The 19806-nt window shown below is 36.5% G+C and overlaps 1 protein-coding gene across 18 annotated transcripts in view; it reads right to left on the bottom strand.

The window, feature by feature from the left end:
* Positions 1–3263: 3263 nt before the first annotated feature.
* Positions 3264–19806, bottom strand: part of adgrb1a (adhesion G protein-coupled receptor B1a) — an 86213-nt gene continuing 69670 nt past the window's right edge. For 10 of the 18 annotated variants that reach the window (XM_043261393.1, XM_043261395.1, XM_043261404.1 and 7 more), the window contains 14 exons: positions 18878–18937; positions 18682–18784; positions 18381–18531; positions 18127–18196; positions 17843–17909; positions 17005–17090; positions 13617–13715; positions 10845–11016; positions 10660–10755; positions 10534–10573; positions 8600–9261; positions 5993–6028; positions 5737–5895; positions 3264–4828 (listed from right to left, as the gene is read on the bottom strand). In XM_043261393.1, coding sequence (XP_043117328.1) covers positions 4634–4828; positions 5737–5895; positions 5993–6028; positions 8600–9261; positions 10534–10573; positions 10660–10755; positions 10845–11016; positions 13617–13715; positions 17005–17090; positions 17843–17909; positions 18127–18196; positions 18381–18531; positions 18682–18784; positions 18878–18937 — 1996 coding nt within the window. In that variant the 3' untranslated portion in view covers positions 3264–4633. The remainder of the gene's footprint in view (positions 4829–5736; positions 5896–5992; positions 6029–8599; positions 9262–10533; positions 10574–10659; positions 10756–10844; positions 11017–13616; positions 13716–17004; positions 17091–17842; positions 17910–18126; positions 18197–18380; positions 18532–18681; positions 18785–18877; positions 18938–19806) is intronic. The other 8 variants (XM_043261397.1, XM_043261398.1, XM_043261402.1 and 5 more) reach the window with 4 other exon arrangements.

The raw sequence follows: 19806 nt of genomic DNA, 5'->3' as shown, positions 1-19806 counted from the left end.
AAAACTGTAGACTGAAGTAATTTCTAAAATGTAATTTCTAAATTTCCATCGCACGAATAAGTTAGCTCTTTTAATCTACATTATTTCAAACAACCAAATACGGCTTCTCAGGCTTCCTGCTTACAAACTCTAGGAATTAACAAATTCAAATATCCACTTTAGTAGAAACTGCTGAAGAGCTGCATATAAATAGAGGAAGATGAAGCTGTAAGTCAATTTTGATACCTTCAGACAGCACCTATCTATTTTTAATAATGCAATTAGATGGAGCTGGTATGCTCATTTCACTAAATTGGTCTCTGAGAACCAGAACACCCCAAGGGTGCTATTCTGGACCACTGACAGGCTTCTAAACGCCTCTCTTAGAAGTCATCCTGACATAATCCCAGGCTTTAAATGTGATAAGTTGGCAGTGTTCTCTAGAAAAGTATCAACAGTTAGGATGGATATAAACAGAACATTTGAAAATAGCGCTTCATTTACCACCGCAAGAAGCTAATTTAGTAGTTTTTAATGTGGTTGATCCGGATTCCGTGAGGAAAATGATTTTGGGCTTGACTTTGTATAGAAACTTTGCATCAGGTTTAAAACAAACACTGTAACAGATTTGACCAGATTTATGCTTTCATTAACTTAGAAATGCCGCATAAAGATTTTGCCTCCAGTCCAGAAAGTTATTAGACATTAACATTATTTGTCTAATGTTGATTAGACAAACTTTTTAGCTTTTTATTGATTTATTTGAAATCCCTTTTGTAACTGTTATTGCACTGTTTGAAAGGTGCAATATAAAGTTGCATGGATTTATTGAAGTAGCTGCATCAGAGGAAAACTAATGAGAATGACAGCAGTGAGTGCTTTCCAAGTAATTTTGTCAATTTTACCTGATGAGCAAACACATATGGAGCAAAATTGCATGGCTGGAATACAGAGAGTAGTGATTTCCATATAATTGAATCCAGATTATATTTAATTAGGCCTCATCTGGCATGACAGAAAGCACATCCCTGGAACACACACATATGGCATGTAAGGCTTCAAAGTAGGTACTCGGCTGTTATAATATGACTTAATGTTACTATGTGCTGTTAAACCTAGTAAATTTCTGATCCATGCCTTGCGGTATGGCGAAAGATGCATTTGAAATTATTTCTTACTAAAGACTCAAACTAGTCCAAAAAGTCAAGGAATCAAATATTGCAACATTGCAAAGCACCAGAGCATTTTCAAATAATGGAAATAATAAGACATACACAGTACACAAAAGCAATGACTGACAGATAGACGGGTGATAAGCTGCAGTCTATTATCTGACTTCCCATAGTGCTGCACTCCATGCTGTTTAAAAATGAATTCAGACTTGCGTTTGGTTTTTATACACGGGTTATCATGTTTTTAATGCCGCTGGCCTATTAGATGTTTACGATAAAAATGTCATTCATGCAAGTTGCCAAATTAGCTCGCATGACTGACATTTGCAACTGCCTCAAAATAAATCAAAGTACAGAATCCAGGAGTCACTTCCAACCAAATAAACCGATGCTTCATTACATATAGTGCAGCTTACTACTGCTTATTTAATTAGACGGTGGAATCAAAACATTCCATAAGGTTCCGTTCAAATCAAAGGTCAGTGCACAAATTATCTCGGCAGAACATGGTTTTTCATGTCCCTATGAAATATACATCCAGCTGTTGGTTCAGTCGTATCTTAACATGCTTCGTTAGCTCAAGGTGTTTAATTAGAATGTTGTGTTCTCCCGTCGACGCGTCTTTCCAGCCACGCAGGTGATGGAGGTCCTATAACACATCATAAACGGGCTTAGAAGTACTGTAACTGATGCCTTACGCAGGCTCCACGGGCTTGTTTATTGGTCTAAACAGTTCTGATTACTGTGCTTCAGTATATGGGGAAACTTTGAAAACAGATGTCCTCATGCATTAGTGAACCCATTATAAAAAATTAACACACGGCAATGAGACAAAGCCAGTGGGGTTATGTTCATTTAATTATTACTTTGATATTCCTCTGCTGTTATTCCCTCTCTCAGCTGCGTTTGCGTTACGTCTCCGGTTTGTCATATGATTTTGTTTACACTAAAAATATATACGGAATACCTAAAACTTTTCAAAATAACTGAGAACATTGGCAATGTGGTACGTTTGCATGTACCACACTTCACTACTGCAACTAATACTAAAACAGTTACAATATATTCTGTCTTTCTTATGTTTATTCATAATTACCATTTATTTTTATGTATGATTCATCAATACTATTTGTTATGGAAGCAGCTGTGGATCTATTAACTATTAATTAATCTATTAAACTATTGATCTATTCATTTTACAGACATATTTTCTAGAATATTAATCTTTCTAGTTTATTGCAAGCAGCGATGTATTAAAAAAATGTTGAGTAACTAATGCTGACATAATTAGGTTCAGGACACCGGGTCGCTCATGGTGACATGAAATTAATGTCTTCCATTTGCAGCATGGCCACATTTTCCCTCCCACTACATTCCCGTGACTCCAATCCTAATGCATTCTTTTAATCGAAATAATAACACACATTCATTATCACAAGCACTTACGATTGGTTAAATCTTTATCAGTGGATTTATAGGCTCATGGGAAGAGCACAGCGTTATTTAGTATTATTTATATACTGTAGTATCCATTAATGATATTTTATTCATATATTTGAAGAGTTCATTTACATTTTCAAAAAAACACGTTCTTTCATTTAAACTCCATTTAGACTCAATCAAACCAGTGATTGTTTTTTTCGGTGTTTTCAAAAATTATTTTGATTAAAAATAAATTAAATAAAAACAGAGCCAACTAACGATATAAAACACAATGAAAACATAGCAGTTAAAAAAAACATGATTTCTGGAAAATGTAAAAAAATTAAACACCAAAAAACTATTTGCAAATAAACTCTTAATTTTAGGTTTAAATTTCACTTAATGTTTTAGTCATTGTTATTTGCATTTTTTAAATTAGTTTTTAGTATATTTGTTTGGTTTTATTAGTTTTCATTTGACTAATTTATATACACAATGTTTTTTTTTTCCAGTTAGTAATTATATATTATCATTTTAAATGTTTGTCGAAGGCAACGCTTTTCATTTAAAGTTTTCATTTACGTTGTTTCAATCAATGAATTAATGAATCAGTCTGTCTGTCCATCCATCCGGATTCTGCCAAGACAAGATGTCAAAGTTTCACAGCGCCATAATTACGACGTCTAACCCTTTATTATATAGATATACTTTTTTATTAGAAATATGACACATTCATTTTGTGCTCTGAAAACTGTACAATAACAAAGAAACCCCAGTGAACTTAAAAAAGGGAGCGTGGAAAGGCAAGGGAGAGAAGGAGAAGGAGGGGCAGATGGTGGAGAATTCAGGCAAGTACGTATCATCTGGAGTGACAGTCAGTGATACCGAAATACACACCGTTACATGATGTTACAGAACACTGATAAAGTCCAGTCCAGTTTGTGGGGAGGGGGGGGATCTCAGAATCGCAATGATATCTATAATAATGTTAACAATATTCCCCAAGCACAGTAAGAAAGATATTTATAGGCTAAAATTCATTTTGTAGAACTCTTCTGGAAATAATTACAATGCTGTACAACAGGACTCTGAGGAGTGAGTCTTGTGCTTTCTCTGTGTGCGACCACAACCTAACCAGAGAATAACACCCCTCTGCAGTTTCATATATAAGACTATTTATAATATATATATTTATATATTCGTTTTCATCTCCGTTTTCTCTTTCAAACACGATTCTGCACGTATTCTGAGACTCAGCAGTTTGTTTCAAGGCCTCACAGCTCCAGTGATTCTGATGGGAACATCAAGCGAATGTAGACGCGTCGGGTTTCACGAACCCACCAGCTGGACCGCCGACCCGTTTCCGAGCTGAATCTCGAAGGATCCCGAGGTCGTTGCGGTGCACGGGAGAGCACAGTGGCTAAGCAGTGGGCTGTACTGGCTCAGAAGGGCGTTTGAGACAGAATAACAGTCAAATGGCTTCGGGCAATCACGTCGCCTTTCGCGCCCCAAGCGTACGCATGTGTTGTGTGTCACACCGATCAACAACGATGATAATAAGACTAATAATATTCAAGAATTTGATTTTGAATGACGTGTAGCTCACCTGATTCCTACCGGGCAGTTTGAAAGCTTTCTTTTGTAGCGCTACTTCTCTTTCTTCCATAAATGTGACATGATGTGTGTGTGTGTGTGTATCCAGAGGTGTAAGAAATTGAAGGCCACTCACTAAGGCTCATCTGCTCTTAGTCCTTCCCTTTAGTCACTCCCAGGATTCAACTTGCCCAGTTCAGCCGTTCTCGGTAGCGCCGGCTCATTACCACAGCAACAGGCTCAGACCTGGATTTTCGAAAGTGTTATGATTCGCTTTGACATTAAGGAAAAGGCCATTCCAGGAATACAAAAAAACAAAAAAACAAAAAACAACACAAATAAAAATTGCACAGCCATGTTGCTTTCTTTCTTGCATACTTCTGTTTGTTCGCACTCTCAAATCTCTCTTTGTCCCTTTTCCCTGCGAGTAGAGTATGTTCTGTTTCTCTGAATGCTCTGGGGGTCTCTCAGACCTCCGTCTGCAGGTCCATGATCTCTTGGCCCACCAGAGGGATGGTGGCGCTGGCCTTCTCCCATTCCACTGCTTGCATTTCCAGAGGAGAGGCCTGTAGGGGCTCCAGCTCCTTGCGCACCCAAGACGGTGGTGAGTGGGTCTTCCTGATGCCCTCCCATGCCCGCTTGCTGGGGGTCTGCTGCTTGTCCTGCATTAACAAGCAATATAAGAATATTTTAGGGTAAATATTTGATAAAAAGTCAAATAACAACCTAGTTTGCTGCAAAATCAGGTCACCCGAAGTGCAAATGTACTATACTTGTCGAAGTGCAGCCAAGAGGGTATCGAGCTACCTGAAAATGATATTATATATATATATATATATATATATATATATATATATATATATATATATATATATATATTTCAAATAAATATGAAAAAAATATGATTAAAAAAGTGAGCTACAGTATTGTAATGTCAAGATATGTTTATTAATTTTTTACATTTAATACATTTTTAAATAGATATATTTGAATAATAATAAAGAAATTAATATAGAAAAACTTTAAATTAAAAAATAAATTAAAACTTTAAATTAAAAATAAATTAAATGCTACTTGCCTTGCATTAACAAAAACTTTATCGTATTGTTAGGAAATTTTCACAAAACCGGCACACTCCAGTTTCTCAATGCTAAGTATAATTTACCTTACTAGTAAAAAGTCAAAAATAATTTTTATGTTTATTTTATTTTTATTATGTTTATTTTTTATGTAACATTAAGTTTTATTGGAATGATTTTGGAAAGGATCATGTGACACTGAAGACTGGAGTAATGGCTACTGAAAACTGAACTTTTATTATCGCGTGAATAAAAATTTCTTTTCATGAATTATTTGCATAGAAAATTTTCATTTGTAATAATATTTCACAACATTGTTGTTTTTACTGTATCTTCGATCAAATAAATGCAGCACTGGTGAGCATTAGAGACTTTTTGGGTAGCATATATTTTCTTTTGATTTTGGTACGAAATCTTTTTTTTTTTTTTTTTTAAATCACAAGATCCTCTTAATGACAAATGAATGGGGAGTGATAAGTGTAAGCTCGTACACTAAGATTGGTTTTATCGCTGCCTCCTGATGACACGCTCCATCTCTTCCCAGTCTTCCCGTCCACTGGGGGAGAATCTCTGTCCTTCTCTGCATGCTGCAGCTTCCTGTTTAAATCCTGAAACATGTCCTGGTGGCGCTTCCGTGTATGCATGATCTTCTGCAAGAAAAAACCCCATTTAAACCTTTGCAGAGATGAATGAAACTGCACCACACAAGACTGCTGTCATTTGTGGAAAGATTTACATTACACTGACCTCAAAGTCCAGCTCTGCATAGCGTGATTTTCGTCTCTAAAAAAGGGCAAATAAGAAAAGGATGTTATTGTGTGTCCTTTCAGAGACGTCTTTTGGGGTGGGTGGGGGGGATTGAGGGGCAGCAAATGGGTCATTCACAAAATATAGCGACAAACATGTCCTTAAGACTTTTCAGTCATATAAAAGACTTCTAATAGACTTCAAAACTCCATATAAACGAATTTCAATACCGTGAGGCCTACATAATCTTCAACATTGTTTTTTTACCTAAAATATAATATTTGTATATTAACTATTTTTACAAATATTGTTTTTCTTTTATTAAGTGCAGAAAGCTACATTTCAATTTAAAGCAATTCACTTTAGAGCTAATCAAAATGACAAATCAAATAATAATATAATTATATAAATATAATATAACAAAACTTTTTTTAAAGCATTAGTGCAAAATATTACTTAATATTAAATGAAAGAACATTTAAAGTCACTGGCATCAGTATAAATTTAAGCTATTTTGAAATACAGAAAGTAACAAAATTAGATTATTTCTTGTGATTAGTAGTAAAGATAATAAATAACGGAATGTAATAAATTAATCCTAATAAATCCTTATTAATTTATATATGGAAAACAAACTAAATTTAAATTAAACACTGAACATTTTGTATTTTTTTTATAACTCGGTACTCTTTGAGAACGACCCAAATGCAGTTAGTAAAAAAATCGATTGTAAAATTTTGGGCACTTAGGGCGGATTTCGCGAAAGCATTGTGCCGCTTTTATATTGCATGTTTCCGCCGAGCTCCTGGCATGAGAGCGCGGTAAACAGCTTGTGACCGAATGGCCTTTCTTTAGCCTGTCGGAGAGCGTCTGAGGGCAGTCTGACATTCTGCCTGCGCTGTGCGTGGCTGCAGCTGTGTGCCCGCAATGCATTCTGGGAGCATGTTTGGCCTGAGGTGAGGAGGAATCCACGCTTGTCATCTGCTCCCTTTTAAAGCACGAGCAAAATCTGACCTTTGCAGAGACTTTCTTTTCTAAGAGGGATAATTGCAAATGCAAAGAGGCATAATTTATCTACCCTTCTTTCATTCCTTCTTTTTTGAAACTGCATTTTTTTTATGCCATTAAGTGTTTTGCCGCTTTTTTATCGAAAGCGAGTGCATGTGCATTGGCTGATGTCAGTTGAAATGTAACTCTGTGCCACGTAATGACAGTCCTCTATGCAGACACTCTCCACAAACATGCTTTTTTCACTCCGCACATAAATTAGGACACTCGCTCCCTTGTGGCAGATATGACAAACATTGATGTGAATTCACAGCCTTGTAGGCAGATGGGTCTACAGCAAGTTTCTTTGGACCAGAAACCAAAGTGTCCATTGGTTATTAGAAATAATCACAGCTGAGAGAAAAAAAAAAGGACACGGGGATGAAAAGACATCGTGATTTAAAAAAAAAAAAAAAAAGAGCAAGACCAGCATCTACAGAGTTGTAAGACGCATGCACATTTGCGCTGATAGCCATTAAATGTTAATGAATAGTCATTTAGAAAGCTGTTGTGTCACTGGTTCTGATTCATTTAGGCTGTGAATCTTTCAATGCAAACTATGAGAGTGTTTTTACTATTTAAAGAAAACGATGCCAAGCTTGTCTATTGTGAAGAAACAGATGCAGGATGTATAGCGCTTTGCAACCCTCTACAAACATTTTTTTGTTAACTCGCCAGACTGCGCTATTTAATGTTTGCAAACAAATTTCACTTAGAAATTGATGGGAAATATTTAAAAAGAAATGCTGAAATAAATGCGCTTTAAAGTAGACTCAAATGTCATTTTCTTGTAAAACATACTCCATTATTTTCTTTTATCTACAACTTTGAAAAATAATTTCCAGTTTACTAATTATACTATTAATCGTATATAACGAACTAAGATGAGTTGCTGGGCTTGTGAATATTATTCACACTGTCTGCATTCGCTCAAAATGATTGCTGAAATCAAAACGGAGATGAAATATGTGAGTGCTAGCCAATGAGATTGCTTGTGCATTAGCACCACCCACCACTTAAGGAAGTGGGAGTGGCTTATGCTTAAATGATTCCAAACAAACTCATTTTGGCAAGAAAAAAAAAAAAAAACAAGAGGATCAATAACTGTATCAATAACAGTAGTGCACTACAAAGACAGCAAGAGGAAAACCTCAGATGCACCGAATAAAAAATAGAGTTAGCACTGCTATATTCAAACTATAATGATAATGAAACAAAAGAACAATAAAGCTGGAATCACTTTCACAGTGATTTATTTCCTAGCTAATGAATAGTAAAAACATTGACAGCCAATAAGAATTAATCCTGATTTAAAGAGCTTGAGCATTTAAAACAGCATAATAATTATACGTTTATTGTTCATTGTTGTTGACACTAATATAGTTATTGTTATAGTCATAATTCTTGTTTCCCTAACTGAATCTTCGGCGAGTGAAATACAAAATAATTATTAGTTTAATTATTATTATCCAACGGCTAATGATGTGCATGATTTAGTTGTCTAGTGCAAAACCGATTTACTCGCAATATATAGGGTTGCGTTGTTTGATCATTTCTTACCTCCAAAGAGCTCATAGACAGTGTTGAGACGGTCTCACTCTTAGACATCATGCCGGAGTTCCCAGAATCCCCTTGCTCACATGTGTTTGTCATCTGGGACTCGCTGGAAATGTTTTGCACCGTCTGCACCGGGGAGTCCCTCTCTGAGCAGGAAACGCTGACTCGGTCGGTGGGCAGGCTCTTCAACCCGAAGCCTGGCACGGGATCAGTGCCGGCGGGGTTGGCCAGGTGGATGAGCCTGGTCTGGGGTAACTGTTCGATGCTGATGTTGTACTTGGTGGCTTGGTCGTCCTTTCCGCCCTTTGCGGGCCTGAGGGTGTTATTGTTGTTGGGCAGGAGCACGTAACCCTGGCCCGACCCACCTCCTCCTCCTCCTCCTCCTTCGGGACCGCCACTGTCTCCCGGGGCTCCATCCAGCTGCTTGAAGAGCTCGCCGTCACAGATGTAAATAGATTTGGCTCCGGGTAACTCGGTACTGACCCCGGCAATGCCGCCTTTGTCGCGACGCATGGTGAGAGTGTGGCTGGCGTAGTCAGCGACGTTTTGCAGGTGGACCTTTGCCATGCTGGCAGGAAGGGTGTTGAAGTTGGAGCCTTTCTGTACCGTGATCTGCTGTGAAGCTACCTTCTCCTCACCTTGTTGGGAGGAACGCTTTAGGGTGCCTGCAAATCAGAAGGGAAAAAGCCTTATTAAGTTAATTAATGCTAATTTGATAAAGCTGTGCTACATTTTACTGCTCTTGTATCAGCTCAAATTATGAAGTAATTCTTTTAAAGAAAACATTGCTGAATCGTAAGAATAATACGGTATATGCTCTAACATGGTATAGAACATAAACAAAGACTAAAACCAACAAATGCAGCTGATTGTAAAAGGCCTTAAAAATCTGTTTTGCTTTTTCCAAATTCTATATACTGTAGTTATCTGTGTTATGGTTCTATTTTAAACATTCCATTACATTTCAGTCATTAGACAGCATATCTAATCAATTAAATTTAATTTAATAGAATTGTAATAATTTTACAGCCCAACTTTTGATGTATTAATCCAAATTTTTTAACATTCGGTGACATTCCACACTACAAAGTTGTTAAATTTGGATTCCACAATTTCACATAAGTTTCCTGCAACAGAATTTATAAGACCCTAATTATGATACTTGGACCTTATAGAAAAGCAATTTCATTAGCTAGAAAGCTGAAAGGGTAGGCATTAAACTTCCAATGAAACAGATAAAATATTTTAACTTATAACAGACAAGTCCTAAAGATTGTTTTGATGTGTATCAGAAAATAAGGAATCATCAAAAATGGATCATAAAGGTGTGAATACACAAAGGATCAATTATACATTATATGCATTACCAGGCAATAACTGGCTACGTGACAAAAGGTCAGTGGAAAACAGGAGCAAGCAAAGTTGCAAAATTGTTTGAAATGTGAGTGTTACATTATACTTTGCGTAATAATCCAGTCAAGAATTTAACTTTCGTTTCGGCAAGATGTGAAAAAATCTTTAGAGCAACTAACTGAAGGAAGGCTGATTGAAGGCTTAATTTTTAGTCCTTTACACTTCAAAAAAGCAAAAAATATCACATCACAAGTCTCTATTTCCAGATTCTAGCTTGATATGTCATCTTGACAAATAATCAGAATCCCATTTCCGATAGTTATCAGAGAAGAAAGCTGCTATCTGATAATGAAATGTCGTGAGGGACTTAATTAGGACAGGCCGGCAGATCTGAGGCACGGCAGGGGAACAGACAAGTCTATTTATCTGCATTTTGCTTCACGCCAGCTATCAGATCGTGTTCTGAATCTCCTTGAAGAAAATGCATTATGTGGCCTGTAAAATGGTACTTGTCTTGTCTTAACCTCTCAGAGGGATGTCACAACAACTTTAAGTGACCGGAGCGTATGTTGTGAGAGACTCACCTGACCGACAAGCCATGTCCACATCCTTTTCAAAGTCGGTCTGAAAAAGACAATGAAATAAGAGCATTGAACCACAACTGAATGCCTAATGTGTAACAGAAATACAGATATTTAGTTGAAATTCACCATCAGCTGAGCATGGCCGTTCTGGAAAGATCCACCGGAGTCACCGTTTCCATCCTCTTGACGATCAACAACACGACACTTTACGGCCTCTTGTACCTAATAGATAAAAAAAAAAAGTATGAAATTTTCATTGACAATTAGAAAACCCACCACTTTGAAACCAGAAAATACACAGGCTTTCTTACCTCTCTGCGCAGGATGCAATGCACCATCACGATAACGAAGCCCTCGAGGGAGTCAAAGACGGCAAAAAGGATCTGAAACAATGCTGAACGGCGGTCGGTGATGGCCAGGACCGCCGACATCCAAGTGAGAGCCAACAGTGGCAATACAACGCAGGAGCTCCACAGCGACGCCCTACAGGACAGGAGTACAATTACACTGAGTGACTGTTCATATCACAATTGCCATACAAAACGACAAAGAGGGCAAAACTAAAGAATAAGACTCTTTCAGAGCGACTTGACTTGAGTAGATTTTGGAAATTTCTTATAGAACTAATTAATATTTATCACACATATTATTGATTCCTTGGAAGTCAGAAGTGTGTTTTACAAATATGAATGTGGTATTGCACTAAAGAGCATTAATATTATGAATACACAGATCGATACGGTGTTCAATATGAGCTAGAGTTGCCCTTTTTGTTGATTATACTCTGAACAATATCAATATACCGGTACTCAAAACATTTAGGTTCAATCACAGTTCAAAACATGTGTGAACAGGTGCAACAGGTAAAAAATAAGCCAAAAGAAGCAATAAAAAAAGAGCAATGGACCATGAAAAGGAAGAAGACAAATGAGAGGATGAAAGATGAAGGAATGTAGACATTTCAGTGGTCTTTAGAGAAGAACTCTCCCCGATCATGGATTTGAAGGAAGGGTCAGCATGCTCAGCAAGTCCTTTGTCTCACTATTCTTACTATTTCATTCCTGCCTTTTTTTTTTTAATATTTAATTATTTATCTAATCCAGTCTACTGCATTTGTATCTTTTTAATGCACCAACAAACACACACTCTGCCAATCACACAAAAACACACGTCAGGGATGCACATATAAACACAAAAAAAGAGTGCAGTGGCTATACTGTATAAATAAGGAATATATATATATATATATATATATATATATATATATATATATATATATATATATATATATATATATATATATATTAAAAAAAAAAACACTGGATTTACAATAGATGTCTTTCATGAACAGATCCACGGACCCCACAAATACATGTACATGATTGTATTTATCAAGTACTCGGCCCTATAAAGCTTTTATCTGACATTCTGTACACAATCACTACTAACCGCAAATATAGTCAACCCCAGACATGTGGTAATGTGGTAAAACATCACTGACCTTTAACTCTACTCATCTGCTGAGGTACAGTATGTTTACAAATTGCTGCAATTCACCAGCAAAATAAACAAATGTATATGTAGGATTATTCATGTTGTAGGTTGCATAATTTTAACCTCTTTTATTGCTTCTTAGCTTCTGCCACATGCATCCTACACATTCTCACAAACATTAATAAATGGCTAGTTTACTTTATCTCACATTGCGGAGTGAAACACCCGGCCAGTACCAGCGACAGGCTAATGACAGAGACCTGATAAATATGGCTCATTGCAGCCTCACAGTCAGATAAACCATTCTTGACATAGCTGCTATTAATAGCTCTTACAGAAACGTCTCATGGCAACCATAGTTTCCACCAAAATACCACAGAGTTCAAGCAACATACCGTACAGTTACTGTCACTACAGAATATTTGGCCACCACTGTCATCACAAGAGAAACACAGAGGAAAAAGAAAAATACAGAGAGATGCAGAAAAATTACAGTAATATTTTAAACCTACACAATAATCCAAAGTAAAACAAAGATAATCAGGGGGTCATTTTACAAAAATACTATATATATATATATATATATATATATATATATATATATATATATATATATATATATATATATATATATATTTTTTTTTTTATTTAATTTAATTTTTTTTTTTAATTATTATTATTTTCTTCTTCTTTATTTGCATTATGGAATTGCTATTTCTTAACAATATGACTTTTCAAATCTTTGATATACAATATGTATAATATATACTATGTAATTTGATCTAATTCATTTGAACTATATCAACTGAGATGTATATAGGTAGATGTCTATAGAATGTATGTAGTTTTTTTTTTTCCTATATAGAATTATAGTGTATAGTAATTATAGTGTAAAATTACATTTTAATCATTTTATTATGAGCTTTTGTCATTAATATTTATATTTTGCTTTTATTTTATTTTGCTTTAGTTTTAGATTTGGTCATTTTAACTTATTTCAGCTAGCTGCCAAGGCAGCATTGTAAAATATAATTTTTTATCTAACATTTCTATTTATTTTTTAAAGCCTTATTAGTTTTAGTTACCAACAACAACACTGAATATTACTGAAAATTCAGTAGAAATATCTGAAAATGCCAATGCTTCTGTCAGATTTCTCAAAACGGCTGATTTATAGGCGAGCTTTCATTTCAGATTCATAGATCTTTCACTAACCCAGTAACTAGCAGAACATTCTTAAAACTGAAACTATGCTATTTTGACAGAAATTATGGTTACCATGGTAATCTCTAGCAAGGAACTGTCTGGTCAAACACGCTTGCACACTCACACACGAACACACACAGCAGGGCTTCAGGATGAGCTTCTATTGCATCTGCATGATTTAGCATTGCGACAACATAAAAGCTCTGACTCTGCTGATCACTTTTGACATAACAGCTAAGGAGCAATAGCAGGGTGAGGGAAATGAATGGGGGAGAAAACCAGAAAAGGAAAAAGAAGAGTGAGGTAAGAAATATGCAGAAAGAAAGGAAAACAGAACCGAAGGCAGAGCATCAAAGAGTTGGTAAATAATTAGCGGGACTAACATGGCGTTACTGGTAGCTGTGGTGGAAACGTCAGCCGACGAGATAACTCCGCACTTGGCACATTTGAGCGTCATATTGTACAGTGGCACTGTCATCTGACTGCAAAGTCAAATCAACACACTGAAATACACATGTACGCTGACATTTACTCTCACACACACAGAGACATACATCTATATCCACGCAGATGCACACAACTAGCGGCCACAGAATCCCCTTCCAGCTCTCACTCAGGGCAAATCACTGTCAAGGCTTTGGGAAGAGTGCGGGAATAATGGAAAAGATGCCGTCATGTTAATTTTCTAATCTAAATAGGCCTGATTGAACATGTGGGACAAACAGCTAGCGAGAACCCTCCCCCTGCTATATACAGTGCATGTATGTATAGATTACCATCATTTATTTCCACTGACAGTCTATGTAAAATGCTACATGGTAGGATTTTGATTCTGTCATATCAATGACATCAAAATCTTCTTTTGCATTAGTATGCCATATGGAATTTGCTTGATTTAGGCTGCGAGCAGTTTATCCGTCCCACTCTGCATCTGTCTTTGGGCCCTGGAGAGAGACATGGGAACTCGAAAAAAGCTGGCTGAAAAACATACACACGAACATTCATGCGTGTTGACAGCCGGAGATCGTACATTCACGGGCTCAAGCTAAATCACGGTCATTTTAGGAGACGCATTAAAGTCATCCACAGCCATAACTGTCAATATCGAACTCTGCATGCATGCATACAAATAAATAAATGCGTGTGTGTCTGTGGGCTTGTTTTGTTTTAATAAACCGCAGCACAAAAAAAAAAATCACGTTTTCGGTACGGCATACAACCGTATTTGAGATTTTCAAAATATGCTTCTACAGAGGATCTGTATTGTTTAACATAAGCTGCATTGTTTACCGGTTAAAATACAGTAAAAAGAGTAAAATGGTTAAAATATTATTACTCCAGACTTAAGTGTCATCTGATCCTTCAGATCCTTCAGATCGTTCTAACATGCTGATTCGGTGCACAAGAAACATTTCTTATCATTACGGTTGATATCGATGTGCTGCTTAATGTTTTTCTAGAAAATGAAAACTATGACAAATAAAAGCTTTGAAGTAAAATAACACTGCTTCCAAATTTGTGAACCGACAGTGTATGTAATGCTGTTGTACACAAAATAGCCACAGCAAAAACACAATTAAAGCCATCAGCTTGGCATGACTGCCCAAACGGATAGGAAGTTGATTCCGCTACTGGCAGACATGTAGATTAAACCCCACATAAGAAATTCAATTCCAAGCAAAATGCCAATGTGACCAATAAAACCTCACTAGAGGCAGTGATATTAAAAAGCAATCAGCATTTTTTGAATTACATGCTAGTCCTCGTGGAGGGACTTGATAAGACCTAGCCGATATGATCCTTTACCAAATATTGAAACAAACTTTCTCATTTATTGTACCCTCCACTTTTGAAACATTTCGTCTTTTGTTTCGTCTTGCCGCAGGTAATAAAGCAATGCATAAATTCTTGATGCCGATTTGTCAAAATGCACTTTGATATTCTAAAACTGAAAGAAAGAAAATGACTGCATTTATAGGTGAACACAGACGATCCGAAGTGCTACTCCTTCGCTAAGTGTAATTAACAGCAGCGCTTATTAATTAGGCTAATGAAAAACGCTGTGTTTAAGAACAAGGGCGAGGGAGGGAGGAAAAGGGAATAAAAAAATCCTCCCTCTAAATCTAATTCACTCTTCCCATCTATCAGCACCAAACAACGGCAGCCAGCCTTGAGTTAATCGGTTTCTGCAGAGAACGCAATGCGGCTGGAATATACCCAAACAAACATGTTGATAAGAGTTTTGGAATTGCAAAAATATTTCCCATTATTACTTAAGCACAAACTTCAAAAAAAAAAAAAAAAAAAATCCAATCCGATCCAAAATGTCCAGACAGTGAAATCCACATACAAGCATTCTTTCGCACGCTCACACAAACACACCCTCACAAACTAATTTATGGATCCACGCAACAATCAGAAAACTGAACCTAAAGCTATTCTAAATACATAATCTAAAGCACATTTAATCTAACCAGCATGCTTCCATCAGAATTATTCAGAAAATTTACAGTCCTAAAAGCCCATCGTGATGGCATCAGGCAAACTGTGAATTGTGGGAGAGGCTAAATTAGAGGGTGGACGGACCTGCATGTCAGCCAATCAGTGTCGGGTGGGCGGGGCAGAGAGGAGAGCCCTGAGTGTGAGCGAGGGGATGCTGTGGTAACTCTGATACAATGTTTCAAAGAGCACAAAAACAAACACAGTCGATCAGAGAGATCATAGCAGAGGCAAACACAACATAGTTGAAATGAAATATTCATAATAATAATAATAATAATAAAAGGAAAGATAAGGACAAGGGAAAGAAAACAGTCGGATGCAAAAACGTTGCCAGTAAAGGCACGCGTCAGCCTGCAGGCAGTGGAGCACAGCCCAGAAAAGGAAACACAGACAGTCAATCATGAGTCATAACATGAGTAATATTCGTCTTCTCCGTAATAAATCTCAGGCCATGTTTCTGCTCTGAAGCCTGATTGGTAGAAGGCATGCGAATCTTGGAAGATTAACAATTCCAGTGCGTAATTGATGGTCCATGGCGCGGAGATGGACAGCGTGTGATTGTCAAACCCTTATAATGAGGTCTATAATAACAATTCTCAGTTCATACTTCAGCTTCAATGACATTTGACTCACACGACTGAAAACTTGTCGAAATCAATGGATATAAAATGAGAAATTCGCTCAGTCTGAGTGCTATCGATCAGACGCATGAAGCTGACGTGTTATGTCAGTTTTCCTTTGCCTGGCTCCTTTGAGAAAATGCCCCTCAAATAAACATTATACACACAGAAACATGGCACACATGGATTTAAACAGCTTTGTATCAAGATGCACAGCGACACCTAAAAATCAAGAGAAGCTGGAGAAATGATTAAGCGACACATGGCAAATCACCAACGGAAATGTAAAACAAATGCAATGAGTGAGAAGAAACGTCATCTTGCTTTTGACGGGACCAATAACCAGTCCTTCGCAATCTCTCCCCCCTTATTTCAAACCATGCTAAATTTGATGTTTGCCAATTTATCTCTAAAAGGTGTAGAAAAACTCAAGAAATAGTTGAAAACAATCATATTAGTTTCCCATATTAAGGACATTTAAGATGAATATTTTAAGAAAGTACGTTTTCGTAGTGCTTCTAATTCATTCACGATAACACGTGTCCTTCTGGAGAGGGGAGAAATGTTAGGAAAGGTCTGGCCAATGAATCTCTTTCTCAGAGCTGGTTAGAGGTCAGCCAATGAGATGAATGAGTGCTGTGAGGCATACCCGGCCCTCTCCTTGAGTTTCATATCAGTTATGCCATCTTTAGACACCAGTTTGTTAAAAACCAGAATCCCGATAACCATGTTAACCTGGAGAAGAGAGAGGAAAAAGGTGAACACATGTGCATATTAAGATCCAACCCAGTCTCACAATAAAAACATGGTCCTCCAATGTGATGTTAATTTTTATAAAGGCTCAGTTAACATGTTGAGCTACTTCTGCCAACAGGATTGTGTCCTGTGAGTCGATTTCCAAACGTTATGATTTTGAATACCAATTTTTGACAATACAGCAAATAATAATTCTAAACGTAAATTAATATCAATATGCAATTTGAAAAATGTAAAGAATCGTCAAAACATTTTTAAAAATGAACTACCGAGAGATTTTTAGAACAGACGTTTGAACGGAGAAAAATTGCAGTAGTGATGACATTTCCGTCATCCGTATAGAATTCACCGTTATATTGCCTGACAAAATAAAACCTCTTATTGAATAAAATAGATATCGGCGTAATCCATCCTAATAAAGTCTAAGCCCAGATCTCGTTTAATTAATCTGCAGCGGTGTAATGACTATTATGTCCACACTTGGCAAGCTTAGCATACGCTGTGTTTAAACAGATCTACTGAAACACGTGTTTGTTGGATGTTATGTTGTGGAGTTACGAGGGTGAAATCCGGAACCGTCTGTATTTTCATTCTTAAGTGCTCGCGGTGGTTTATTTAATTTAAAATTCTATGTTTGGGTGCAGTAAGCTAGCATCAACATTAAACATTGAGTCTGGAAATGAGGGACAGAAGATTTCTGTGAATAAATCAAACGGAGAGAGAAATTGTACCAAGACGACAGCAGCAGCTGGTCCCACAAATGCGTACAACAATCCGCCTTCCAGAGACAGCCAGCAACTAACACAAAGAAAGAGGAGAGGCAAAAGAAAGAAAAAGGATAAATAGTTAGTGATGGGGTTATCAGATGATGTGGCTGTCATTTATTGTTTTTAACATTTTAAAAGTGTCCACTAAAACTGTAATAAGGGACTGACCGACCACTAAAGGCACTAGGAATGACTGTATATGTAGGCAAAAATAGACGATTGGTCAACTTCATCGTGATCATACTTACTAGTTAACAGTGCCATATCCCTTTGCCTTGGTAAATCCAACCGAAATTGCTACAACTAGAGCAGGTAAACCTATAAAAGGGAACAGAAATAATTGGAAAGTAGTTGAGTACTTTGATAAAATTTCAGATTCTAACACATAGTATACAATGCTGCTAAAACCGATTGAAATTTTACACAAACTACCTATTTGGCTCATTTATTTTCAGAAGAAAGGGATTATAAAAGAAGATAGAAGATACAAGAAAAGCCTCACCCCAACCAAGGCAGAGGAAACGTTTGCGTATGATACGGTTTCTAAGACGGCCAGTCACGGCCATGTAAGACTGCCATGCCTCCGTGAGAACCCAACAGAAAGAGGACAGGAAGAAGAAGTGCAGAAATGCAGCAACAAGAGTACAAACAACCTAAGAGCAAGAAAATAGTAAGAGAGAAAGAAGAAGAGTCCATCCATCAAGGTAAGGATGGAAGGTATAAGGTGAAAAGAGGAAGATTAGGTATATTTTGTTGTACATCAAGGGTTTTATCAGTTATTTTTCGTGTTTGTTTGGTCATACCTTGTTCCGTGTCTGAGTTTGCCCGATAAGTATGAGTGCATTGGAGGAGATGATGGACAGACAAAAGTTGATGAGGATGACAGAACGTTCTGAGCGGATGTACCTGAAGAAAAACAACACGGAAACACTGAGTGACGTCTATTGCTTGCTATTATTCAGCCACCATGCTTTCAATAGATGGACACATAAATGGAACCTGAACTGATGTATAATTTCTAGAGGCGACCAAGATGTGACACTGACCAAGTGAAAGCATCTGTACAGATCATTGAAGCACAAGATGCAAAGGAGGAAATAGCATGGTGAAATAAAAAAAGGAAAAGAAAAGAAAAAGAAAAAATAAATTTTTGCAAACTTTCAATGATTTTAAATATATTTTGATTTATCATTGCAATTATAATTATAAGCAAAGATCCCTATGTACTGTTTATAGAGACTCAAGGTCGCATTAATTGATCAAAAATACTAAAAACAGAAATACTGGGTAACATCATTACAGTTGCTCAATATATGTATTTAAATGTAATTTATTACGGTGTTGCAAAGCTTATTTTTTAGCCGCCATGACTACAGGCTTCAGTGTCACATAATCCTTTAGAAATCATTCTGATATGCTTATTTGGTGCTCATTTTTTTTTACAATGCTGAAAACAGTTATGCTGCTTAATACTTTTGAGGAAAATGTGATCCACTTATTTTATGACCTTGAAAAGAATAGCATTTATTTAAAAATGAATTATTTTTAACAATGTACAAGGTTTTACTGTTTTTTGATCAATTAATTCATAAAAACACTTCAATATGAATATGAATTAATTCATAAAAACACTTTTCAAATATGAAAAAAAAGACAAAATAATAAAAAAAAAGTGCAATGACAATAACCAAGGCTGTTGGTAGTTATTGAAACTGATACTAGACAAAATTATTGGCATTAATTGTCCTAGCTGATCAGCCTTTCACTAATAAAAGTGGTGAACAGTAAAAAACAACCTAACTTGTTTAGAATTACATCACATCAAACAATTGATTTGAATCTCAAACTCCAAAGCATCCCAAAGCTTTTCACATAAATATGCGTCGCTCTCCATGGTGCTGAAACGCCTATTACTTCCCATTAAGTAA

The sequence above is a fragment of the Puntigrus tetrazona genome, chromosome 16 (assembly GCF_018831695.1).
Source record: "Puntigrus tetrazona isolate hp1 chromosome 16, ASM1883169v1, whole genome shotgun sequence".
NCBI classification, from domain to species: domain Eukaryota; kingdom Metazoa; phylum Chordata; class Actinopteri; order Cypriniformes; family Cyprinidae; genus Puntigrus; species Puntigrus tetrazona.
The sequence above is the reverse complement of the archived record's forward strand: the minus strand, read 5'-3'. Positions and strand labels throughout refer to the sequence as shown.